Source organism: Hyla sarda, chromosome 4 (assembly GCF_029499605.1).
Source record: "Hyla sarda isolate aHylSar1 chromosome 4, aHylSar1.hap1, whole genome shotgun sequence".
Lineage (NCBI taxonomy): Eukaryota > Metazoa > Chordata > Amphibia > Anura > Hylidae > Hyla > Hyla sarda.
This window is the reverse complement of record NC_079192.1, coordinates 101,610,116-101,636,911: the sequence shown is the minus strand read 5'-3', so window position 1 is coordinate 101,636,911 and position 26,796 is coordinate 101,610,116. Positions and strand designations below refer to the sequence as shown.

General features: G+C 45.7%; 2 protein-coding genes across 7 annotated transcripts in view; one reads left to right on the top strand and one right to left on the bottom strand.

The window, feature by feature from the left end:
• The window catches only part of LINS1 (lines homolog 1), a 42,453-nt gene extending 22,138 nt beyond the window's left edge, over nt 1-20,315 (bottom strand). Inside the window, exons 1-2 of one of the 6 annotated variants that reach the window (XM_056571793.1) lie at nt 20,178-20,315; nt 5,750-5,949 (exon numbers count right to left, since the gene is read on the bottom strand). In XM_056571793.1, coding sequence (XP_056427768.1) covers nt 5,750-5,882 — 133 coding nt within the window. In that variant the 5' untranslated portion in view covers nt 5,883-5,949; nt 20,178-20,315. Of the gene's footprint in view, nt 1-5,749; nt 5,950-6,323; nt 6,419-19,351; nt 19,371-20,162 lie in introns of those variants that run through there. The other 5 variants (XM_056571792.1, XM_056571795.1, XM_056571794.1 and 2 more) reach the window with 5 other exon arrangements.
• A 12-nt stretch (nt 20,316-20,327) lies between these two features.
• Nucleotides 20,328-26,796, top strand: part of ASB7 (ankyrin repeat and SOCS box containing 7) — a 58,814-nt gene continuing 52,345 nt past the window's right edge. Inside the window, exon 1 of the mRNA XM_056571805.1 lies at nt 20,328-20,397. The gene's annotated coding sequence lies outside the window, so the exon portion shown is untranslated. The remainder of the gene's footprint in view (nt 20,398-26,796) is intronic.

Sequence of the window (26,796 nt, the reverse complement as noted above, 5' to 3'; positions counted from 1 at the left end):
CTCCTAAAGGCTGACTACAGCCTTCCCTGTCTACCCAATTACTGCCCTGCTTTACCAGCATTGTATATCTCATAAGAAACAATTGCTCTTTGAGGCCTAAAGGTGCACTTGTCCGAAGATTATAATTCCAGCGTCTCTCCTTTTGTAGGAGCAATCGATCAAGATTTGCCCCCTCTCGGTGAGAGATAGTTTATCTATTCCCACAAATGTAATACAAGAGATGTCCCCTCCATGGGGTAAGTTGATATGGTTAGCTATTGACCTGTCTCTCGAATGCCTAATATTACAGATATGTTCGAGGATTCTCCTTCGGAGTTCCCTAATTGTATTGCTGACATAATAGAGGGGACATGAACAGAAGGCCAAATATATAACCGCTCTACTAGAGCAGTTGAAGAATTGACAAATCCACAGAATCTCTTAGTTTCCTCTGGTTTGTGACACAGAATACACAGCGTGCCCCTGGCCAGAGCTCTGTGCCCCCTGACCCATTCCTCTGCTGCTGTACTAGACCTCAGCTCGCCTATAACATCCTCTCTATACCATCTGAATGCTGCAGATTACCATCACGTAGTTGTCCTGATTTTACCTCTACACCCCCAAATAACTGGCAACAGACATCATCGCCCCCCTGCACCCTCTGCACCCCAGGAGTGGCCTGTGCTTGTATCACCTCAGCACAGGCCAGGTAAGTATCGCACATTACACATACATTAGGATCACATACTTGGAGGTACATAGTAGTATACCCGCAGGTATTTACACTGATCCCTCAACTTACAATGGCCTCAACATACAATAGTTTCAAAATACAGGGGTCTTTTCTGGACCATTGTAACTTAAAACCAGACTCCACATACAATGCTACAGACAGTCCAGATCTGTGAAACGTGTCAATGGCTGGAAGAACCTACCAATCAGAATGGGCATTCACTGGTAAAACCCCTGTATTACTGAAGTGCATGTATTGAATTCCTGTCTGGTAGCGCCTCCCTACAGTACAGGGGGGGGGGGGGGGTACAACATGTTCTGTACTACTCTTTACCTGTGCCAGGGTTAGCTGCTCCTTTGGACACTAGGAAAGGATGGTTCCATTTTACTTTTTTAGGACATTGCGTGTACTGTACAGGACCCTGAAGAAGCTCCTGTCCTCTACATAGACAGTGATTACAGCTCCCAGCAGATCTTTCTTACTTTTATATGTAAGGATTTGCTTTCTCTATATTAGTATCTACTTATTTTTCTTCAATCCTCACTTTTTCCTATTTTTGGATGACATTTTGGGGGCTTCAGAACCAATTACCAGGTTTCCATAGAGTTCTGGTCACAAAATACAATGGTCCCAACATACAATGGTCGTCCTGGAACCAATTAATATAGTAACTTGAGGGACCACTATACATAGATACATACACAGACACATAGGGTGAGATATCGGCTGATCCTGGGACTTGTTCCAATCGCTCAATTTGGGGTCAGGAAAGACATTTCTCTCTTTGAGGACAATTGGCTTATTCCTCAAGTGGGTTTTTGACTTCCTTAGGATCATCTCAGCCATAAATAGGTTTAATCTGATAGATTTTTGATTCATAATGTGAATATTCCCCCCAAAAACATATACATACACATATATATATATTTAAAAAAAAATAGATATAGCATAAAAAGTATCGGCGGTTGTGGTGCGGTGGGGGCGGTGCGGGGGCGGGGCATTATCGGCAAGGTAATTGCCCATACCGATAATTCCCAAAATCGTGATTATCGGCCGATAATATCGGCCATACCGATAATCGGTCGATCCCTATCTAAAACGCCTCTGTATTCTGGCCACGTTAGAGCACATCTGACCAGATTGGATGCAGATACAGAGAGAAATGGGAAGGCCTAGAGAAAAAAACCTGCATAAATTAAGAATAGTTTTTTTCCCCAATGCTGTTTTCTGGAAAAACTGAAAATAATTAAAATAAAAAGAGTACAGAATATATTCTTTTAGAGTAGGGTCCCACGTATCGTATATGCTGCTGCGTATTTACTCCCCCATTTAAGTCAGCTACAGAAAATATGCAGCAAAATATGAAGAGTATACACAAATGTGGGACCCTACCCTAACAATTCAATATATATATATATCTCATTAAAACCTTCATCTGGGAATCTGTAAAGTCTCCATCCAGTCTCCCCTGAAGAGAAGCAGATCCTGAAATACAATTCAAATACCGAGAATGCAATTTGTAAAGAGCAATATGCATTTCTGTCTCTAGAGGTGCCGCAGGGGAAAGGTCTCAGTTTAGTTTGGTTGTGGCCGTGCTCCATCCTGATGGTATTACAGAAGTTTATTGTTTCTGTTCTCTCAAATCGGCTTTTATCGACATTTATCTGATTCCTATTAATGTTCTCCACAAACACCCCCCCCCCCCCCCCAATCATTGATAAATGTCTAAAAAATTAATTTTTCTCACGAAACAAAAAAAAAAAAATGAAAAAAATACCAATTATTTCAATGGTTTTAGAATTTCAAGACATTTTTACATCTATAGTCACATAATACAGAAATATAAAGGGGGCTGATTTCTTCTCTCTTGTTCTCCGTCCAGCCCAGACAAATACAATGATGTCTTGGGATTACTGTAGACTATACCAAAACATCTGCAGCCTTTCCCACCCTCTGTAGCAACGAAACCCTATTCTTTACAGCGCCATTCTGCTTCTACCACCAATACTGTGACTGCAGCTGCCCCCAAGTGCCCCCTGTAGCACTGGCATATACCTCCATATATTACTGCTCTGTTCACCTGGGGAAAAAGGAACCTCTGTTCTCATGATTGGTTGGGTTCCCAGTGGTTGGATACCTACCACCTATCAGGTTAATAGATAAAAAGCTTTACTTATGGCATTCAGACACCAAATCAGACCAAAAGACTCCCCCCACCTTCACACACTGTTCCTCAAGGCCCCCCTTTATACTGCTTCCCCTATCTCACATATGCTGCTCCCTATGTTCCCCTACAATACAGATCCATATGGCCCCCTATATCCCATATACTGCCCAAACTCCTGCTCTCGAATGCCACCCCACCCCACATACATTGATCTCTATACCCTCCCCCAAATCCCTATGCTTTCCCTATTACCCCCTTTTTCTCTGTGTACTGGACCTGCAAGGAAGGATCGGATGACATATGTCCTTTAAGAGTGCAGCCCAAACAGCTATAGGACAACATTCACTTTGCAAATTGCAGTAATATGCCTATGGGGGCCCCTTTAGGGATGGGCTACTGTACGAAGCCTGCGTCACCGAAATCTGATACACCAGCCTGCAGTGTCCCATCAAACACATCTCATCATTGTCACCAAATGCAAAGGGAGCTGCCAGCAGTGGATCTTGATGATTTGTGTGCCCAAGTACATTCAGCATGGCTATTAGATTATATTATATACATATATACACACACACACACACACACACACACACACACACACAGTCATGGCTGTAAATGTTGGCACCCCTGAAATTTTTCTAGAAAATGTAAGTATTTCTCACAGAAAAGGATTGCAGTAACATGTTTTGCTATACACATGTTTATTCCCTTTGTGTGTACGATCTAAACCTAATAAGGGAGAAGAAAAATCAAATTGGGCATAATGTCACACCAAACTCCAAAAATGGTCTGGACAAAATTATTGGCACCCTTTCAAAATTGTGGAAAAATAAGATTGTTTCAAGCATGTGATGCTCCTTTAAACTCACCTGGGGCAAGTAACAGGTGTGGGCAATATAAAAATCACACCTGAAAGCAGATAAAAAGGAGAGAAGTTCACTTAGTCTTTGCATGCCACACTAAGCATGGACAACAGAAAGAGAAGAGAACTGTCTGAGGACTTGAAAACCAAAATTGTGGAAAAATATCAACAATCTCCAGAGATCTAGATTTGCCTTTGTCCACAGTGCGCAACATTATCAAGAAGTTTGCAACCCATGGCACTGTAGCTAATCACCCTGGGTGTGGACAGAAGAGAAAAATTGATGAAAGGTGTCAACGCAGGATAGTCCGGATGGTGGATAAGCAGCCGCAAACAAGTTCCAAAGATATTCAAGCTGTCCTGCAGGCTCAGGGAGCATCAGTGTTAGCGCGAACTATCCGTCAACATTTAAATGAAACGAAACGAAACGCTATGGCAGGAGACCCAGGAGGACCCCACTGCTGACACAGAGACATAAAAAAGCAAGAGTAAATTTTGCCAAAATGAACTTGAGTAAGCCTAAATCCTTCTGGGAAAACATCTTGTGGACAGATGAGACCAAGATAGAGCTTTTTGGTAAAGCACATCATTCTACTGTTTACCGAAAACGGAATGAGGCCTACAAAGAAAAGAACACAGTACCTACAGTGAAATATTGTGGAGGTTCAATGATGTTTTGGGGTTGTTTTGCTGCCTCTGGCACTGGGTGCCTTGAATGTGTGCAAGGCATCATGAAATCTGAGGATTACCAATGGATTTTGGGTCGCACTGTACAGCCCAGTGTCAGAAAGCTTGTGTCCGAGATCTTGGGTCTTCCAGCAGGACAAAAATACGTAAAAAAGCACCCAGAAATGGATGGCAACAAAGCACTGGAAAGTTCTGAAGTGGCAGCAATGAGTCCAGATCTAAATCCCATTGAACACCTGTGAAGAGATCTTAAAATTGCTGTTAGGAAAAGGCGCCCTTCCAATAAGAGAGACCTGGAGCAGTTTGCAAAGGAAGAGTGATCCAACATTCCGGCTGAGAGGTGTAAGAAGCTTATTGATGGTTATAGGAAGCCACTGATTTCAGTTATTTTTTCCTAAGTGTGTGAAACCAAATATTAAAAGGGGTATTCCAGGGAAAAAATCAATTGGCTCCAGAAAGTTACACAGATTTGTAAATTACTTTATTAAAAAATCTTAATCATTCCAATAATTATCAGCTACTGAAGTTGAGTTCTTCTTTTCTGTTTGGCAACAGTGCTCTCTGCTGATATCTCTGCTTGCCTCGGGAACTGCACAGAGTAGAAGAGGTTTGCTATGGGGACAGTTTCCAAGACAGGTGTCATCAGAGAGCACATAGAAAAGAACATCTCAACTTCAGCACCATCTCATAGACAGCAATGCATTTCCGTACAGACTTCGCAGAAAGAATAGACATGTCTATTTTTTCTTTAGACATCGGTATTTAAATTTCCGTGCCAGAAACATCCAGCATGGAAATTGTGCCATGTGAACAGTGCAGCAGAATCCCATAAATATCAATAGGACTCTGCTGCTGCAGAATCTTCGTGCGGAACTCTAATGCAGAATTCCACACAAAAACTCCATAGTATGAACATAGCCTGACAGGATTGGTGGTTGGGGGATCGTAATTTTTCCCAAAGTACCGGTCATACATAGCTACCAGGTTTCAGGAAGCACATCTCTTATCCAGGGAAAGCTGGGTGGGATATTGGAAATTCAGGAATATTTGAAATCCCTAGCATTTCCAAGGACATTGGTAAAGTCTATTTTTGGGCCTGGCTTTTTATGGAATGACAGGCAGGTTGGTAGTGAGGCCTGTCATAGTTAGCGATTTGACAAGCAAGATTTAGTTTGTATTTTGCGCCCGAGTGTGAGGGCTGTATTTTTGATTCACGATGAAATCAATGTTTTAAGCCATACTTCTGTGTCCCTGTATTTCACTGTTATATGATGCTATGCCTGGCTCTACGGAGCTAATCTCCCACAATATATATAGCTACCTGGGTTCCCACATGCTTGTCTTGAAAAGCACGGCATTAGAAGAGCTGCAGAAACTTGCACATCTTCATGTAGGGGGGCAGCTTGCAGTAATTTCTTGTGTAGATCCCTTAACCCTGGGAATGGCCCTTCCATCTCCTTTGGTCACTTGAATAGTGTACATTACACGGAATATCATTATTGGACTTTGTGCCTAATCCACCTAGAGATAAAAAGGAAAAAAGGGATAAAGGTAGTTACAATGTATAGATCAGTGGTCTTCAACCTGCGGACCTCCAGATGTTGCAAAACTGCAACTCCCAGCATGCCCGGACAGCCATCGGCTGTCCGGGCATGCTGGGAGTTGTAGTTTTGAAACATCTGGAGGTCCGCAGGTTGAAGACCACTGGTATAGATGAATACTACAAGACTGTATTGTTGAAGTGCCTGTAAGCTAGGACCCTGTAGAGAGCACACGCTCTATTTAATCTCTATAGGAGAGCCCAAGATACCACATTCCCTGTAGATAGGGGATAAAGGGGTATTCCAGACCCACTGAAGTCAATAGGTGGCAACATAATGTACGTGGGAACATACTCTCAAGGGGTTTTCCTCAGGATGGGCCATCAATATCTGGTTGGTGGGTGTCAACATCTGGCACCCCTGCCGATCAGCTGTTCTGCAGAGATGTGGATCTAGCATATACACAATGGGGGAGATTTATTAAAACCTGTGTAGAAGAAGAGTGGTTCAGTTGCCCATAGCAACCAAGCAGCTTGCTTCTTTCATTTTTCAGAGGAGGAAATGGGCAATCTGATGGTTGCTATAGGTAACTGCACCACTTTTCCCAATGAACGGCCAGAAGCCTCAGCACCGTACAACGTGTAGTGGTAGCAAAGTGTTACTGCAGTGCATCTCCTATTGCAGTGAATGGGAACTGAGCTGCAGTAACCTGACACCTCACCAGACACTGATAACCCCACCAGACATTGATGGCGGCTTATCTTGAGGTCAGGCCACCAATGCAAAAACCTAGAAACCCCTTTTAAAAAGAGTACATATCATGATCTTGTTAAATTTTATAATCCAGTTCACTGCCCCCATCAAGATAAACCACTCCCTGCCTTTATTTTTATAATTTTTTAGTTTTCTACCTTGATATTGCTCTGTATTTTCTGCTCAGTCAGATTCACAGAAGGGGTGTTACCCAGCAGGCATTACATCATCTGAAGCCATACAGGGGAGTACTTCCTCCCTCACTCTGCTACATGCAGCCCAGAGCACTTCAGTGGGAACAGTGTGCGGGTGTGTCTCCTTTGGGCTCCTCCAGACTTCCTCGCAGGGGGGGGTCTGTCGGCCTTTCCTGGGAGTGTGGCGTCCTCCTGGGGGGGCCCTTCCTGTGTGGGGCCTCGGGCCTCCACTTCCCGTTCCAGGCTGGCGGGGGTGGAGAGAAGCCATCTGCGGCCAGTCTTCTGGCCTGTGGGAGAGAATCTAGCCTGGACCGCAGTGGTGTGGGCCCTGCTCCCCAGGCAACTGCGAGTAGTGGAAATGCCACTAGAGGCAAGGAGGCCTGCAGACTGTGGCGATGTGGGAGCAACAGAGACCCGAAAGAATCTATGGAAATATATTGCTCCAGGATGACGGCTCGGTTTACAGAGTACGACCACTGTGGGAAACAGCTAAGGGCAGCCAGGGAGGATTTGCGCCTGGCCCGAAACATGGCTGACAGGGGTCCCAAGAAGAAACGACCCGAGCTGAGGGAGAGAATACAAGCCCGGAAAGCAGAGATCGAGATGCTGGAAGAGAGGAGGAAGGTCCTCTTGGAAGGCAGTGGACTGTTCTGGGAAAAACTACTAAATGAGGACAGATTTGCCGCCATGAAATCCACAGGTAAGGAGGTGGTGGATGATGGGGAGAGTAGTGGCACTGAGGAGGAGGTGGAGGAGAGGCTGAGGTGAGGGTGGAGAATATGGTGTTGGATCATGTGCCCCTGCTGCCTGTGTCACCCCTGACCCCCCCCCCCCCCCCCCCAGTGAAGACCACCTTGCTGCTGCCAAAGTGGTGGCCTTACCTGTGACATCTGATGAAAGCGAGGAGGACAGTGATGGCGGAGTTCTCCGGGCCATCATCCTGCAGGAATCCCCCACTCACTTCTAGAACTTTTCCTTCGGTGATGATCTGGGCTCTGAAGGAGGGAGGAAGAAAGGGCAGAGGAGCAAAAAGAAGGAGGAAAGTGGGAGAAGTCACCCAGTTTGTGCTTAGTCCTTTCCAGCAGTCTGGGCCGGCTGAGAAGTCGGTTCAGGCTGCTGGGCCCCCCACTCTGCAAGACCCCGCTTTTGAGGTGGAGTGGGGCCAGCACGGGGGGGGGGGGGGGGTACAGTGTGAAATCCAAGATGGCGGAGGGAGATGCTGAGAAGCCCTCCTGTCCTGTCGGTAGGGAAGGGAAGGCCTGAAGTGAAGGGTGGTCCCCTGGGCATTGCTGGTGCTGTGTGGCACTGAGTCACTTTCACTACAATATCATGACCTGGCTAGGCAGGTTCGGGGAGGTGACGGACGTCCCCCGAAAGAATTTTGACAAACACAGGATCTGGTCTGGGGCCTGGACGTTTTCCGTCCGTCTCAGGCGTTCAGGGAACACAGTCACCCACATTACTTCGGCCACCTTCCTTGGACGCGACAGGATTCAGGTCTTCTACCAAGAGCAGTAAAACTGTGTCACAGGTGTGGTGACGAAAACCATTTCAATGCAAACTGCACTCAGTAGATATGCGCCCTCTGCTGTGGGGTAGGTCACCTGGCAGCCACCTGTGGGCAGATTAGGTGTAACTTGTGTGGTGAATAAGGTCACCCTTTCAACCGGTGTCCGCGCTTCTTTTCCTACACTGCGACCGCTCCTGCTGGGGAGAGCCTGTCGGTTGCCTCAGTGGGGGACGGGACCAGCCATGAAGAAGGGGAAGCAAAACCAGTGAGGGAGAAGCACAAGACTCCCTCTCAGCTGAGGCGAGAGGAGAAGCGCAGGTTGGAGAGGGTCCAGGAGAATTCTTCGGTGTCAGGAGTAGCTCTGGGTCCCTCTCCGGGCACGGGCTCGGTTGGTCAGCAATCTGAGGTTTTGGGTGAGACTGAGCTGGATGAGGAGATCGGGAAAATTCGTAGAGAGGAGGGTGAGATTGCCCTCTCCTCCAGTTCTTCCCCATACAAAACAGTGGATGAGGAGGAGGAGGGAGGGCAGAAACTAAATGGGGACCGTAAAAAGAAGAGGAGGAGAAAAAAGTAAGGAGGTTCTGTACTCCTTTTCTGTTACAGTCCCAGACCTGAAAAGGATCATACCAGTCTCTGACCCTCTGATCGTCCTCTCGATTTGGTATGAGGCCATCGGGGATACTATCTCGCCTCCACCTTTTGAGGGGGAGAAAGAGGGGCTGGAGGTGGTGCAGCCTTCAGGGGGTGCCGAGCCTTCTACCCCTGAGGTGGTTTCATCAGGGGGAGAAGGCAACTCTGGATTCCAAAAGGTAAAGATCGTGGGATGGATTTATCCCAGAGCCTTAAAAGGGGTAAGGGGTCTTCCTCTGACTCAGATGGGGGTGGGGGATAGGAGAAAGGAGAGGAAGAAGGTGTAAGGGATAGTAGGCCGTCTAACTCAATCACCCAGGATGGCGGCACTCACCCCATTGATGCTGGCATCTATTAACTGTGCCAGTATTAAGTCTGATATGGCTAGATTCGCAGCCTTTGATTTTGAAATGTTGAAGCCAACATTTTCTTTTAACAGGAGACCAGGTTATCAGATCTAGCCTCTCTGGTTAAAGCCAGAAGAGAGTGGAGGCGCAGTCCCTCCCACTGGTCTCTTGCGGCTGAGCTGTATAGTGGGGTGGCGGTCCATTTTACTGCTCTGTTTGAATGCAGACTGGTTATTGAGTCAGAAATGAGAAGGTGCCTGATCTTAGATTGTCTTCATGAAGGGACAAGAGCTCCAGCTCATTAACATCTATACCCCACAAACCAGGTGGGGCCGTAAGGATCTCTTTATGAAGATTAAGTCCTTTCTTTTTTCAAATCGGCAAGTGATTTTTGGAGGGGACTTCAATAATGTCACGAGGTCCCAAGATAGGAGAGGTTCCAATAACCAGCTGACTTAAGACTGTGTGGCCCTTAAGAATATAGTTAGGGAAGCTCGCCTAGAGGATGCCCACATCCGGAGCCCCTCAGGCCACGCGGGTTTCACCTTTCATCGAGGTCTAGGTTAGACAGAGTTCTCTGATCACTGTATGATTTTGTTTTCCCTGAATGTTTCAGAGACCCCCCCGGATGGGTAAAGGTTATTGGAAGCTGAATTCGTCCCTCCTGGAGGAAGCGGAGGTAAGACAGTCCTTTGAGGATTTTCTTCAGAGTAAGGTACCTTTACTGGACCTATGTAGTAGTAAGTCAGAGTGGTGGGAGATATTCAAGAAGCGGGATGTGGGGGATCTTCCGCCAGCTCTCGAGGTCCCTGAATAGGCATCGCCTGAATCAGGGTCTGAGGAGGAAACTCGAACTTCTCATTTCGACTGTAGGTAGCTGAGAGGATATCTTCAGAGTGAAGTCCTTGCTGATGAGGTATCAGTACGATAGGTACGCATCTTTGGTTTTTGAGAGGGATTACGGGAGGTATCACTCACCCAATCCTTACAGAAACTGCAAGATGTCAGTGAGTAGTAAAGTCATTTCAGGACTGATTGATAGTATGGGGTCTCTGAATCGGTCCAGATCAGGGATCCTGGAGGTCATCAGATCCTTCTACTCGCACCCTCTTAGGGAGGAAGGATCTGGATCGGGACGTGATGTTGGGTTTCCTGGCTGAAACCATTCCTGAGCCAGAAGAAATTAGAGAATAGGAAGGGAGACTGGCAATCGAGGGGCTTCCTATAAGAAGTCCCCAGGTCCGGATGGCTTAACATCATAGTGGTAAAGGACCTTTAAGGAGTCTTTAGCTCCCCTCTTGACTGAGGTATTCAACGAGTATCTCTCATCAGGCACTCTCAAACAGTAAATATCCCAGCCGTATTGAAAATTGGAGGCCCGTAGCTCTTCTCAATATGGACAGGAAGCTTCTGGCTAAGATACAGTTTAATCGGTTGGTGAAGTTTGCACCCCGGCTCCTTTCGGAGGCCCTGCACTGCACTGTTCCGGGCCGAAGCACCCAGGACTGGACTCTTTGCAGTGGGTATTATTTTTGTGGTCTGGTATAGGTCAGTTATGGACAAAAAGTGGACAAAAAACTGTGGTCTATGGACTCTGACCCATGTCCAGAGGGGGAGGTGGGTGATGGAATAATTTAGTATAGGTTGTTTTACTGTGTTATTCTGTTATATATATTTTGTATGTTTTTATGAATAATTCATTTTTTTGTATAAGTATTTTGTATAATGTCAGTTATTTTGGGAAAAGGGCAGTCGGACCAGTTTTCAGTTAATAGAGTATAATGTTAAGAGGATTCATTCCCTTAGTTACGTGTGTGTGATATTGTGATTTTCTCTGGTATTTTTATGTTGGTGTCATAGTGTGGATTAGTTTTTGTTAGTGGGTGTGTGTGAGTGTGTAGAATAAATTCCTTTTCCAAGTCGGATTATTTTTATTACGGCAGCTAGCCATTTTTTTGTTTTGTTATGGAGAGGGAAAAAAATAATTGGATATTTTTAGTTTTGATCACAGCAAGGAAAGCTTTATTTAAGTTCATAAGGTACAGTCATGGCCGTAAATGTTGGCACCCCGGAAATTTTTCTAGAAAATTAAGTATTTCTCACAGAATAGGATTGCAGTAACACTTTTTGCTATACACATGTTTATTCCCTTTGTGTGTATTGGAACTAAACCAAAAAAAAAAAGGGAGGAAAAAAAAAGCAAATTTGACATAATGTCACACCAAACTTCTAAAATGGGCTGGACAAAATATTGGCACCCTTAACCCCTTAAGGACTGAGCCCTTTTTCACCTTAAATGGGCACTGCCAGATACAAAAACTTTTGATATGTTGCAGGGATGTGGAATTCCTATCGCCCGACGCCCGGGACTAGCAGTTTTGGGCGCCGGGCAGGTGAATTTGTCCGGCCCTTAGCCCGGCTTCGGGCAAGCAGGGCTGGACCTGACAAGTGCGGTGGCGATCTGCAGTCTGTATGGAGCGGGCTGCCGACTCCTGCCCCCTCCATACTCTGCCGCCTCCAACAATAAAAAAAACTGTATCCTCCTAAGCAGAGCAGGGGAGATGAGAAGCTGTGTATTTGTCTTCTCTCCCCTGCTCTGCAGACGTGCGGGGGGAGATGAGGGGGCGTGGCTTATTTCTCCCCGTGCAGACCTGAGTCCTCTGCCTTCACTCCCCCCAGCTGTAGCTTCGGAGAGCTGAGGGGAGGAGGCGCGTCTGCACGGGGAGATGCTTGCGGCGCTCTGCAGTATGTATGGAGCAGGCTCGGGATTCCTGCCCGCTCCATACTCTGCAGCCCCCGGCTGTTCTCAGTAGCCGGGGGCCGCCGCTAATAGCCAGCATGCGGCGATCGACGCGGCTGGCTATTAACCCTTTAGATCGCCGCTGTCACAGCGGCGTCTAAAGGGACATGTGACTGCTCCCTGGTGGGCTAGTGGGGTGGATCGCCCCCACCCCCCCCCCTCCCCCGCAGCGCGATCGCAGGGGGGCGATCCACTATAGAGGTAGCTGGAGGACTTACCTCTGTTCCCTGCTGTCCCGCTCTGCCATTGATAGATCCTGGCTGGACCAGGCTCTATCAATGGATCACAGAGCACACAGAGTATTAGAGTTCAATAGAATTCTATTCATCTGTCTGAGGAATCTAATGATTCCTCCTATAAGTGTAATAAAGTGTTAAAAAAAAAAAAAAAAAAGTTTTAATAAAAGTTTGAAAGACACATTAACCCAGTGGTCTCCAAACTGTGCCCCTCCAGATGTTACAAAACTACAATTCCCAGCATGCCAGGACAGCCGTTGGCTGTCCGGGCATGCTGGGAGTTGTAGTTTTGCAACATCTGGAGGGCCACAGTTTGAAGACCGCTGCATTAACCCCTTCCATGTTAAAAGTTCAAATCACCCCCTTTTCCTATATAAAAACATGCAAACATAATAAAAATAAACATATTTGGTATCGCTTCGTGCGTAATTGTACAACCTATTAAAATATAACATTATATATCCCGTACGGTAAATGTAAAAAAATACCAACCCACAGATTTGCAATTTTTATAATATCCCATAAAAAAAAAGTTAAAAAGCGATTAAAAAGTCAGATCAATGCCAAAATGGTACCGATACAAAAAACAGATTATGGCGGAAAGAATTAGCCCTCATACAGCCTGGTATGCGGAAAAAATATAAAGCTACAGGGGTTAAAAAATGGCAATTAAAAAAATTGGAAAACGTTCAGAATTAGTAAAACATGATGTAAACTATACAAATCTGGTATTGCTGTAACCAGGCGCCTAAAGTATAAAACTAACATGTTATCTCGACCGCAAGGTAAATGGCGCAGAAAAGAAAACCACCAAATCTGCAAAATTTTCTTTTACTATTTCAATTTCACTTCCCCAAATATATATATATTTTTTGGTTCAGAGAATGTTATTGAAAAATTAAAAGGTATCCTTATAGTAGGTAGTTATGGCTATTATAGGGAGAGGAGGAAAAAATTAGTGCGTAAAAGCGAAAATTGGCCCGGACAAGTGGATCGTCATGAGGGACAAGTAGATTTTGCTCCATTTTAGTCCCATGGACAAGTAGTTTTTTTATAAAATTTCCACACCCCTGTGTTGTAAAGCATGTAAAACCAATATGTTTTGAAATTGCTTTAATTAGAACATTTTCAATATTTCATACTGGAAAAGCCAGTGAAACAACTGCCCCCCCCCCCCCCCCCTGCCTGTTTGAACACATACTAGTCCTGCTGTGTCCATGCGTCATCATGTCATGGACACACTTCCTTGATTGACAGTTGTGAGCGCAGGCCTCACAGCTGGAAGAAAAATCCTCCCACTGTCAGCTCGTGGCCCGCTACTGTCAGTGAGGACAAGCTGGGAGTTGTAGTTTTGCTAATGCTAGGGGAGATGTGAGCAGACAGCATTCTGACCCCTTTAAGAGAAATTCAGACTAGTGAGTTAAATTAAAAGTGTAATAAAAAAATAAGTAAAGGTGCTTTAGATGTACATGTTGGATCTGACGGGTACGCTTTAAAGGGGTACTCCGCCCATAGACATGTTATTCCCTATCCAAAGTATAGGGGATAAGATGTCAGATCGTCGGGGTCCCGCTGCTGGGGACCCCGGGGATCGCTGCTGCAGCACCCCGCTATCATTACTGCGCAGAGAGAGATTGCTCTGCATGTAATGACGGGCAATACAGGGGTCGGAGCATCGTTACGTCACCTCTCCGCCCCTCGTGACGTCACGGTCCGCCCCCGTTAATACAAGTCTATGGGAAGGAGGCGTGGCGGTCGTCACGCCCCCTGCAATAGACTTGCATTAAGGGGACGGGCCGTGATGTCATGAGGGGCGGAGCCATGACGTCACGCTGTTCCGGCCCCTGTATCGCCCATCATTACGCACAGAGCGAACTCGCTCTGTGCAGTAATGATGGCGGGGTGCCGCAGCAGCGATCCCCGGGGTCCCCAGCAGCGGGACCACGGCGATCTGACATCTTATCCCCTATCCTTTGGATAGGGGATAAGATGCCAGGGGCGGAGTACCCCTTTAAGGACTGAGCTCTTCTTTGCAATTCTGACCACTGTCACTTTATGCATTAATAACTCTGGAATGCTTTTACTGTTTATTCTGATTCCGAGAGTTTTTTCGTGACATATTCTACTTTAACATAGTGGTAAATTTTTGTCGTTACTTGCATCCTTTCTTGTGAAAAATCCCAAAATTTCATGAAAATTTGGAAAAGGTTGCATTTTTCTAACTTTGAAACTCTCTGCTTATAAGGAAAATGGCTATTCCAAATAAATTATATATTGATTCACATATACAATATGTCTACTTTTTGTTTGCATCATAAAGTTGACATGTTTTTACTTTTGGAAGACAGAGGGCTTCAAAATTCAGCAGCAATTTTCCAATTTTTCAGGGACCAGTTCAGTTTTGAAGTGGATCTTTCGTGTTAGAAATACCCCATAAATTACCCCATTATAAAAACTGCACCCCTCAAAGTATTCAAAAAAACTTTCAGAAAGTTTGTTAACCCTTTAGGTGTTTCACAGGAATAGCAGCAAAGTGAAGGAGAAAATTCAAAATCTTCATTTTGTACACTCGCATGTTCTTGCGGAGCCATTTTTTAAATTTTTACAAGGAGTAAAAAGGAGAGAAATCACCCTAAAATTTACAACCCCATTTCTCTCGAGTAAGGAAATACCTCATATGTGGATGTAAAGTGCTCTGTGGGTGCACTAGAGGGCTCAGAAGGGAAGGAGTGACAATGGCATTTTGGAGAGCGAATTTTGTGAAATGGATTGGGGGGGGGGGGCCATGTCCCATTTAGGAAGCCCCCTGATGCCAGAACAGTAAAAAAAAAAAAAAAAAAAAAACTACACCCCTCAAGGAACACAACTAGGGGTACAGTGATCCTTAACACCCCACAGGTGATTGACGAACTTTCGGTAAATTGGGACGTAAAAAGAAAAAGAAAAAAATTTCAATAAAATGCTGGTGTTACCCCAAATTTTTCATTTTCACAAGGGGGAATAGGAGAAAAAGCCCCCCCCCCCAACATTTGTAACCCCATTTCTTCTGAGTATGGAAATACCCCATATGTGGATGTACAGTGCTCTTCGGGTGAACTACAATGCTCAGAAGAGAAGGAGCGCCATTGGGCTTTTGGAGAGAGAATTTGGTTGGAATGGAAGTCGGGGGCCATGTGCATTTACAAAGCCCCCCATGGTGCCAGAACAGTGGACCCCCCCCACATGTGACCCCATTTTGGAAACTACACTCCTCACGGAATGTAATAAGGGGTGCAGTGAGCATTTACACCCAACTGGCGTTTGACAGATCTTTGGAACAGTAAGCTTTGCAAATGAAAAATACATTTTTTCATTTTTACAGACAACTGTTCAAAGAATCAGACACCTGTGGGGCCTAAATGCTCACTGCACCCCTTATTACATTCTGTGAGGGGTGTAGTTTCCAAAATGGGGTCACATGTGGGGGGTCCACTGTTCTGGCAACATGGGGGCTTTGTAAACACACATGGCCTTCAATTCCAGCCTAATTCTCTCTTGAAATGCCCAATGGCGCTCCTTCTCTTCTGAGCATTGTAGTTCGCCCACAGAGCACTTTACATATGGGGTATTTCCATACTCAGAAGAAATGGGGCTACAAATTTTGGGGGGCATTTTTCCTATTACCCTTTGTAAAAATGAAAATTTGGGGTAACACTAGCATTTCAGGGGAAAAAAAAACATTTGTAATTTTCATGTCCAACTTTAACGAAAATTTGTCAAAGACCTGTGGGGTGCTTAGGCTCACTATACCCCTTATTACATTCCGTGAGGGGTGTAGTTTTCAAACTGGGGTCACACGTGGGTATATATTTTTTTTTGCGTTCATGTCAGCACCACTGTAACTATCAGCCACCCCTGTGCAAAACACCAATTTAGGCCTTAAGTGTACATGGCGCTCTCACTCCTGAGCCATGTAGTTCATCCACATATAGGGTATTTCCGTATTCGGAAGAAATTGCGTTAGAAATTTTGGGGGTCTTTTTCTCCTTGAGAAAATGAAAAGTATGGGGCAACACCAGCATGTTAGTGTAAATATTTTTTTTTTTTTTTACACTAACATGCTTGTGTAGCTCCCAAATTTACCTTTTCATAAGGGGTAAAAGGAGAAAAATCTCCCCAAAATTTGTAACGCAATTTCTCCTGAGTACAGAAATACCCCATATGTGGCCCTAAACTGTTTCCTTGAAATACGACAGGGCTCTGAATTGAGAGAGAGCGCCATGCGCATTTGAGGCCTAAATGAGGAATATGCAATAGGGACGGACCCGGATACAAGGATGGGGCTTGTCTCCACCAAAACTCTACAGCAGTGTTTAACAAACAGGGTGCCTCCAGCTGTTGCAAAACTACAACTCCCAGCATGTACGGTCTGTCAGTGCATTCTGGGAGTTGTAGTTTTGCAACAGCTGGAGGCACACGGGTTGGAATCACTGAGTTGAGAAACAGACTCTAGCTCAGTGTTTCCCAATCAGTGTGCCTACAGCTGTTGCAAAACTATAATTCCCAGCATGCCCAGACAGTCAGGGATGCTGGGCGTGTAGTTCTGCAATATCTGGCCCTTCATATGTTGCAGAACTACAACTCCCAGCATGCCTGGACAGTCTGGGCATGCTTAGAGTTGTAGTTATGCAACAACTGGGGAAGAACAGTTTGGAGACCGCTAAGTAGTGGTAGCCCTCCATATGTTGCATAACTACAACTCCAAGCATGCCCAGACTGTACAGGCATGCTGGGAGTTGTAGTTCTGCAACATATGAAGGGCCAGATATTGCAGAACTACACGCCCAGCTTCCTTGACTTTCTGGGCATGCTGGGAATTGTAGTTTTGCAACATCTGGAGGGCTACAGTTTGGAGACCACTGTATAGTGGTCTCCAAACTGTGCCACTTCAAATGTAGCAAAACTACAACTCCCAGCATGCCCAGACAGTCAGTGCATGCTGAAAGTTGTAGTTTTGCAACATCTGGAGGACCACAGTTTAGAGACCACTACCCAGTGGTCTCCAAACTGTGACCCTCCAGATGTTGCAAGACTACAACTCCCAGCATGCCCAGACAGCCTTTGGCTGTCTGGAAGTTGTAGTTTTGCAGCTTTTAGAAGGCACAGTGAAGACCACTTACCGAAGATCTTCACTGCAGCCTCCTCCACCACCGCACTTTCCGGCCGCCACAGCCCCGATGCCGGCCTTGCTCCCCCCCTCGCCGCTCGTGTCCCCCCGCGGGGGAAATTAACTTTAACCCCCGCCCCCAACTGCCATTGGTGGTCGTACTGACCAACCAATGGCAGGGGATAGGAGTAGGTGACAGCACTGCCACCTCGCACCTATCCTTTAGGATGGTCAGAGCTGTCAGAGACATTCTTCTTATTTTCCGGGCTTCCGGGTCACCAGTGACCCGATTGGCCCAGAATCGCCGCAAGTTGCCGGTCTGAATTGACATGATGCCTGCTGATAGATATCAGCAGTTATCCCGGTCCCAGGTTATCCCGCAAATTCCCACAGGCATACAGTTACTCCCTCCGTCCTTAAGTACCAGGACACGAGGACATACCTGTACGCCCTCCGTCCCCAACAGGTTAAGGAGAAGCTGGAGAATGATGACCGGTTTGCCGCCATGAAATCCCCAGGTAAGGTGAAAGTGGAGGTGGATGATGGGGAAAGTAGTGGTGGTGAAGAAAGTGAGGATGGTGGTGATGGTGTAAAGGAGGAGGAGGAGAAATTGGAGGAAAGTGTACAGGTTGTGGAAGATTATGCATTGCCTGTCCCTACTCCCTGTAACACTCGGACAGTTACATCGAGCTGGCACAGGTGGCGCTACAGTTTAGTGATAGTGAAGAGGAGGATGTGTAGAGTGAGGCTGGGGATTGCTGAGGGCAATGTGATGCAGGAGTCCCCAGCCCACCTCCAGCATGTTACTTTTGGAGAGGACCTGTGTGAGGATGTGGCAGTAAAGCACAAGTCAAAGAGACAGACTATCCAAGAATCTGTAAAATATGAGTTTTGTCCTCTCCAGCAGTCTGGGACAGATGTGAAGATGGTGTAGGCTGCTGGGCCCCCCAGACTGCCAGACCCTGTTTCTGTGGTGGAACGGAGTAAAGCATGTCGTCAGAAAATACTGCGGACGCAATAGATGTGAAGACCACCCATCCTGCTGGTAGGGAGGGGCAGGGTGGGCAGCTCTGGCGAGTTATGCCGCCGTGGGCTCGGGGGGCGGTTCCCCGAGTGCTGTGGGCATTACCAGCGCTGCGGGGCACTCCCCTGTGAGGGAGGGGGGGGGGGGGGGGGGGGGGGGGGAGTGTCCGGGCGCTAGGATCGGTCGGGCAAAGCAGCTAAGCCCAGCAGCTAAGCCAGCAGAAAAGACTTTACTGAAGCCAGCTATACTACAAGTCCCAGCCAGCTCAGAATCTATTAGTCAGAACAAGAGTGTAAGATGTGAGAATGATGGGTGTAGTAGTGTTGTGGATGAGAGGAGTGTATGTGGGAGTGGTATGAATGGGAAGTCTAGTATTGATGAAAATAAAGATGATGAGAGTAGTGGTGTGAATGGTGGGATTAGTGGTTCTGATCTGACTGCCCCCCCCCCGGTAGTGACCGCTCCAAGGAGCTATGCCAATGTCGCTGCCGGGGGTTTGGGTGGGGGGGTCCCCGTCAATGTCCGGCTCTGGAGGCCATTTGCAACATCACCTCCTGGAGGCTCTGCGCAGGGGCGACAGGTCTATCAAGGTAGAGGGAAGGGGTGAGGTCGACCTGTCTTTCTGGATAGAGAGGCATGGTTTGGGGGCTTTCCGAGAGCAGAATGGGGATGTGGTCTGGTCCCTCCCGACAACCGGGCAGGACAATAACCGTAGGTTGGAGGGCCAAGAATGCGTGCCCACCTTGTGATAAAGTGGTTGAGCTCCTCCTTCAGATGGAATTCAGGGTGAGTGACATCTTTGCCCTGATTCACCCCTACGGTTCGTCTGAGTTTCGTTCGGCCAGAGGGTCTTTGTGCTCTGGACAAGTAGGGAGACACCTAGTGGCAGCTTTTTTAAATACAAAGTAGATTAGAAAGATTTTTTTATTTACCATAAGGAGTGCAATATCAAAAAATTAGTTTTAATGATAGTGCCCATTTAAGTGCATTTTCACAGACTAAAACTAGGCTAAAAATACCACATCATAAACCTGTAGTGTAGATTTTAGTGCTGTTTTTAAAAAAGTTTTCCAGTGCTGATTTTGCATAAAAGGTGTATCTATGGGAGCTCCAAGATACAGCATTCCCTGAGGATAGGGGATAAAGGGGAATTCCAGCCCTATCAAACTGGTTTCAATGGGAGCTCACAGTGGGCCTGCATAGCATGGACACGTCAATCCTTATTCCCCATGGAGAATAAACACACACCTTCCCTCCCCCAAGTCTCAGGTAATTCATGACCATGAGGACACCTTTGTATTTTATATGCACATTTTCTCCAACATGGATTTAAAATCCCCTACTGTATTCCCTTATGCAATGTTTAACAAATAGTGTGTCTCCAGCTGTTGCAAAACTACAACTCCCAGCATGCCCGAACAGCCAAAGGCTGTCCGGGCATGCTGGGAGTTGTAGTTTTATAACAGCTGGAGACACACTGTTTAGAGCACACTACCCTAATGCATGCCCCACCAATGGTCCCTCTATGTGATGATCACAGTCACAACACTCACCATAACATGACCTACCAGATCCACATTGTCATAGTGCCACCAATAACCCCCGGGCGGACGTCATGACAGGAGCACCACTACCACCATCGAGCATCTCGTAAAGCACGCTGGGGTATGTAGTCTTCAGGGGGAATAAATTCATATGCGCATGCGTAGAACCTGTTTCCAGGTCCTGCTACACGCTGCCTGTCAGTCGCTAGAGTCTTCGGGTGGTGGGCGGAGCCTGGTTTGCCATGTAAGCCAATCGGATTATTCTGGGGAGGAGCTAGTTTGTGCAGTGCGTCAATTGGTGAGGCATGCTGGGCAGAATACTCAGCTGTGTTCACATGCAGCGGTTGTGCGTCGCTCTGCTAAGCCAAACACCTTCAGCCAGGCTAGTGGTCTACAAACTGTTTCTTTCCAACTGTTGTAAAACTACAACTTCTAACAGGGCATGCTGGGAGTTGAAGGCTTGCCACAGCTGGAAGCCCACAATTTGGAGACCACTAATGGACAAGATAATTATGTATTTGCAAAGGAGCTGTGCCATGTGTGTCCAGGTACACATCAGTGCTGAATTCCAGAAATGCCATGGTATCCAAAAATACAGACACCCTAGTTTGCACTATTATTTTCTCCGCTAAACTCCCATCCTTCCGCCTGGATTGCCGACGGAACTACAATGTGAACGAGGCCTTAGTCTGATGCATTGATCATTATTATATCTGTAGGGTTTTTTTCTTCACAAATTATAAAAATAAACCGTTAAAAAAAAGTGAGGATAGGAATTATGTGGCATCTGTCCTGGGCACCAATTCACTTATGTTATGGTGCGTTCATACGCTTGTAACCAGCAGCGCGAAATCCTCTTCGAGTTACCTCACCATTCTCTTGTATGGGGCTGCAGATCGTCCACAATAATGTCAGATGTGCAGACAGCCAGCGGACCCATTGAGATAAATGGTAGTGTAACGTGCAGCAGATTTCCCGCAACGGAAAACGCATTGCTAATTTAAAAGCGAGTGAACGTACCCATGACACCATTAGGAACAATACAAGTAAACCTGTATGCCCCTAAAAGACCGGGCCTGTTTTTTCAAATTGGGGATGTCTGACTTTATTAGAGAACTAGCTTTTGCCCGCGGCTTCGCTCGCGTTAAATTTGGGGTAACATAGATCTACTTTTTACAATCCTATAGTAATGAGGCCGCTCTGGCCTGGACATCTGCCGGAAGGGCAATGTCCGGCATTAGCCACGGGTCCTGGCTGCTGAGAGCAGCTGGGACCGTGCAGGTATGATGCGAGCTCAGCTCCTGAGCTCGCTTCATAACCCTCCCGTGCCGCAGCGCCAGGTATACCCGATGTTCTGCAGCAATGGGTTCATTCATACAAATTTTGAACCCCAAATTCACCCCTTCAAGGATGGAATTTTAGAAAACGTTAAAACACGTGTTTCTTTATCTCTAACTGTTAGCCTAAAAACAAAGTTTCATGCTTCTAGCTTCAAAAATGATGGACTTCCATACAAAGTTTCAACCCCTTTACAGTGGGGATTAAAAGTTTGGGCGCCCCAGGTAAAAAAAAATGTATTAATATGCATAAAGAAGCCAAGGAAAGATGGAAAAATCTCCAAAGGGCATCAAATTACAGATTAGACATTCTTATAATATGTCTGAGACCTGCCAGTGTCATGGATTGTTCTCAATCATCATCTGGGAAGACCAGGTGATGTCAATCTCAAAGGTTTTAAATGCCCAGACTCATCTGACCTTGCCCCAACAATCAGTACCATGGGTTCTTCTAAGCAGTTGTCTAGAAATCTGAAACTGAAAATACCGTATTTTTCGCCCTATAGGACGCACCGGCGTATAAGACGCACCCAATTTTTAGGGACAAAATCTAAAAAAATAAAGATTTTTAACCCAATAGTGGTCTTCAACCTGCGGACCTCCAGATGTTGCAAAACTACAACTCCCAGCATGCCCGGACAGCCGTTGGCTGTCCGGGCATGCTGGGAGTTGTAGTTTTGCAACATCTGGAGGTCCGCAGATTGAAGACCACTGCAGGAGGAGGCAATACTCACGTGTCCCCGCCGCTCCGGACCCGTCACCGCTGCCCTGGATGTCGCTCCATCGCTGTTGCCGTGTCCCCGTCGCTCCGGAACGTCTCTGCTGCCGGCCGGGTATCCTCGCTCTCCGTCGCCGCCATCACGTCGTTACGCACGCCGACGCACGTACGCGACGACGTGATGACGAGGAAGGAGAGCGCCGGCCTTACAGGGGATCCCTGAACGGAGAAGACACCGAGGAGGCAGGTAAGGTCCCTCCCGGCGTCCTGTAAGCACTAACCCGGCTATTCAGCCGGGCTGTTCGAGACCGCCGCGGTGAAATCGCGGCGGTCCCGAACAGCCCAACCAAACAGCCGGGTTAGTGTCACTTTCCCTTCAGACGCGGCGGTCAGCTTTGATCGCCGCGTCTGAAGGGTTAATACAGGGCATCACCGCGATCGGTGATGTCCTGTATTAGCCGCGGGTCCCGGCCGTTGATGGCTGCAGGGACCGCCGCGATAGGGGTGTATTCGCCGTATAAGACGCACCGACTTTTTCCCCCCAGTTTTGGGGAAGAAAAAGTGCGTCTTATACGGCGAAAAATACGGTAGTTGATGCTCACAAAGCTGGAGAAGGCTATAAGAAGATAGCAAAACATTTTCAGATATCAATATCCTCTGTTCGGAATGTAATTAAGAAATGGCCGACATCCTGCCGGTAAAGGCCGACATCCGCGATTGCCTGAATGTCCGCCATTTACCCCTCAGATGCCGTGATCAGTACAGATCACGGCATCTGCGGCAATGCGCATGTTAACCCCTTAAGGACTGAGCCCTTTTTCACCTTAAGGACTGAGCCCTTTTTTGCAATTCTGACCACTGTCACTTTAAACATTAATAACTCTGGAATGCTTTTACTTATCATTCTGATTCTGAGAATGTTTTTTCGTGACATATTCTACTTTAACATAGTGGTAAAATTTAGCGGTAACTTGCATCCTTTCTTGGTGAAAAATCCCCAAATGTGATGAAAAAAATGAATATTTAGCATTTTTCTAACTTTGAAGCTCTCTGCTTGTAAGTAAAATGGATATTCAAAATATTTTTTTTTGGATCACATATACAATATGTCTACTTTATGTTTGCATCATAAAATTGACGTGTTTTTACTTTTGTGAGACACCAGAGGGCTTCAAAGTTCAGCAGCAATTTTCCAATTTTTCACAAAATTTTCAAACTCGATATTTTTCAGGGACCAGTTCAGTTTTGAAGTGGATTTGAAGGGTCTTCATATTAGAAATACCCCACAAATGACCCCATTATAAAAACTGCACCCCCAAAAGTATTCAAAATGACATTCAGTCAGCGTTTTAACCCTTTAGGTGTTTCACAGGAATAGCAGCACAGTGAAGGAGAAGATTCAAAATCTTCATTTTTTACACTCGCATGTTCTTGTAGACCCAATTTTTGAATTTTTGCAAGGGGTAAAAGGAGAAAATTTATACTTATATTTGTAGCCCAATTTCACTCAAGTAAGCACATACCTCATATGTCTATGTAAAGTGTTCGGCGGGCGCAGTAGAGGGCTCAGAAGGGAAGGAGCGACAAGGGGATTTTGGAGAGAACATTTTTCTGAAATGGTTTTTGGCGGGCATGTCACCTTTAGGAAGCTCCTACGGTGTCAAAACATACAAAGCATACCATTTTGGAAACTAGACCCCTTGGGGAACGTAACAAGGGGTAAAGTGAACCTTAATACCCCACAGGGGTTTCACGACTTTTGCATATGTAAAAATATATATATTTTTTTTACCTAAAATGCTTGGTTTCTCAAAAATTTTACATTTTTACAAAGGGTTAAAGCAGAAAATACCCCACAAAATTTGAAGCCCAATTTCTCCCGACTCAGAAAACACCCCATATGGGGGGTGAAAAGTGCTCTGCTGGCACACTACAGGTCTCAGAAGAGAAGGAGTCACATTTGGCTTTTTGGAAGCAAATTTTGCTCTGGGGGCATGCCGCATTTAGGAAGCCTCTATGGTGCCAGGACAGCATAAAAAAACCCACATGGCATACCATTTTGGAAACTATACCCCTTGGGGAACGTAACAAGGGGTAAAGTGAACCTTAATACCCCACAGGGGTTTCACAACTTTTGCATGTGTAAAAAAATATATATATATCTCTTACCTAAAATGCTTGGTTTCTCAAAAATTTTACATTTTTACAAAGGGTTAAAGCAGAAAATACCCCACGAAATTTGAAGCCCAATTTCTCCCGATTCAGAAAACACCCCATATGGGGGTGAAAAGTGCTCTGCTGGTGCACTACAGGTCTCAGAAGAGAAGGAGTCACATTTGGCTTTTTGGAAGCAAATTTTGCTCTGGGGGCATGCCACATTTAGGAAGCCCCTATGGTGCCAAGACAGCAAACAAAAACCACATGGCATACCATTTTGGAAACTAGACCCCTTGAGGAACGTAACAAGTGGTAAAGTAAACCTTAATACCCCACAGGGGTTTCACGACTTTTGCAAATGTAAAAAAAAAAATTTTTTAACCTAAAATGCTTGATTTCTCAAAAATTTTACATTTTTACAAAGGGTTAAAGCAGAAAATACCCCACAAAATTTGAAGCCCAATTTCTCCCGATTCAGAAAACACCCCATATGGGGGTGAAAAAAGCTCTGCTGGCACACTACAGGTCTCAGAAGAGAAGGAGTCACATTTGGCTTTTTGGAAGCAAATTTTGCTCTGGGGGCATGCCGCATTTAGGAAGCCCCTATGGTGCCAGGGCAGCAAAAAAAAAAAACACATGGCATACCATTTTGGAAACTAGACCCGTTGGGGAACGTAACAAGGGGTAAAGTGAACCTTAATACCCCACAGGGGTTTCAGGACTTTTGCATATGTAAAAATATATATATTTTTTTTTTTACCTAAAATGCTTGGTTTCTCAAAAATTTTACATTTTTACAAAGGGTTAAAGCAGAAAATACCCCACAAAATTTGAAGCCCAATTTCTCCCGATTCAGAAAACACCCCATATGGGGGTGAAAAGTGCTCTGCTGGCGCACTACAGGTCTCAGAAAGGAGTCACATTTGGCTTTTTGGAAGCAAATTTTGCTCTGGGGGCATGCCGCATTTAGGAAGCCCCTATGGTGCCAGGACAGCATAAAAACCACATGGCATACCATATTGAAAACTAGACCCCTTAGGGAACGTAACAAGGGGTAAAGTGAACCTTAATACCCCACAGGGGTTTCACGACTTTTGCATATGTACAAAAATATATATTTTTTTACCTAAATGCTTGGTTTCTCAAAAATTTAACATTTTTACAAAGGGTTAAAGCAGAGAATATCCCCCACAAAATTTGAAGCCCAATTTCTCCCGATTCAGAAAACACCCCATATGGGGGTGAAAAGTGCTCTGCTGGCACACTACAAGTCTCAGAAGAGAAGGAGTTACAAATTTTTCTCTGGGGGCATGCCGCATTTAGGAAGCCCCTATGGTGCCAGGACAGCAAAAAGAAAACCCACATGGCATACCATTTTGGAAACTAGACCCCTCGGGGAACGTAACAGTGTTACAGTGAGTACTTACACCTCACAGGCTTTTTGAACAGCGGGCCATAAAAGTGAAACATTTAATTGTTTTTTTTTTTTGCACTATATTGATAGTGTTAACCCAAATGTTTCATTTTCACATTGGGTAATAGGGCAAAAGGCCCCCAAAATTTGTAGAACAATTTTGTCTGAGAAAAAAAATACCCCATATGTGGATGTAAATTGCTCTGTGGACGCACTACAATGCTCAGAATGGAAGGAGTGAAAATTTTGTTGAAATTGAAGTCGGGGCTCATGTGCATTTATAAAGCCCCCAACAGCAAAAAAAAAAAAAAAAAACACGTGACACCATTTTAGAAACTACACCCCTCAATGAATGTAACAAGGGGTACAGTGGGAAATAACACCTCACAGGTTTTTTGAAAAGAGGGCCATAAATTGAAAATTTTGATTTTTTTACAGTAAAATGCTGGGGTTATCCAATTTTTTACATTTTCACAAGGGGTAATATGAGGAATTGGGTTACAAATTTTGGAGGGCTTTTCCCCCTGACTATAAAAATACATCCATATATGGGGTAACGTGCTGGGCGGGCGCACAACAAGGCTCAGAAGTCATAGAGGTCAGTTTGTATTTGTGGCCTTTGGCATATCAGTAGCTGACGGTTACATACATTCCGAGGAAAATACAAAAATGAAACACCCACATGTGACATCATTACAGAAGGTACCCACCCTGAGGATTGGGTATAGGGGTAAAGAGGACATTTTGAACGCACGGGTGTTTCCTAAATTGCAATTTTCAACCTATGCTCTGCTTCATTTTTCTGGAAACAACTAACATGTGACTCCGAATTGTCGCCTGGAAATACGACAGAGCTCAGCGAGAACTCTTCGCATTTGAGGCGAATGTTTGTTACGGACCTAACAGTTACATACATTCAGAGGAAAATACAAGAAAGGTACACCCACATGTGAGAATACTACAAACAGTACACCCCCTAGGGAAGGTGTATAGGGTTAAGTGGAGATTTGGAACAGA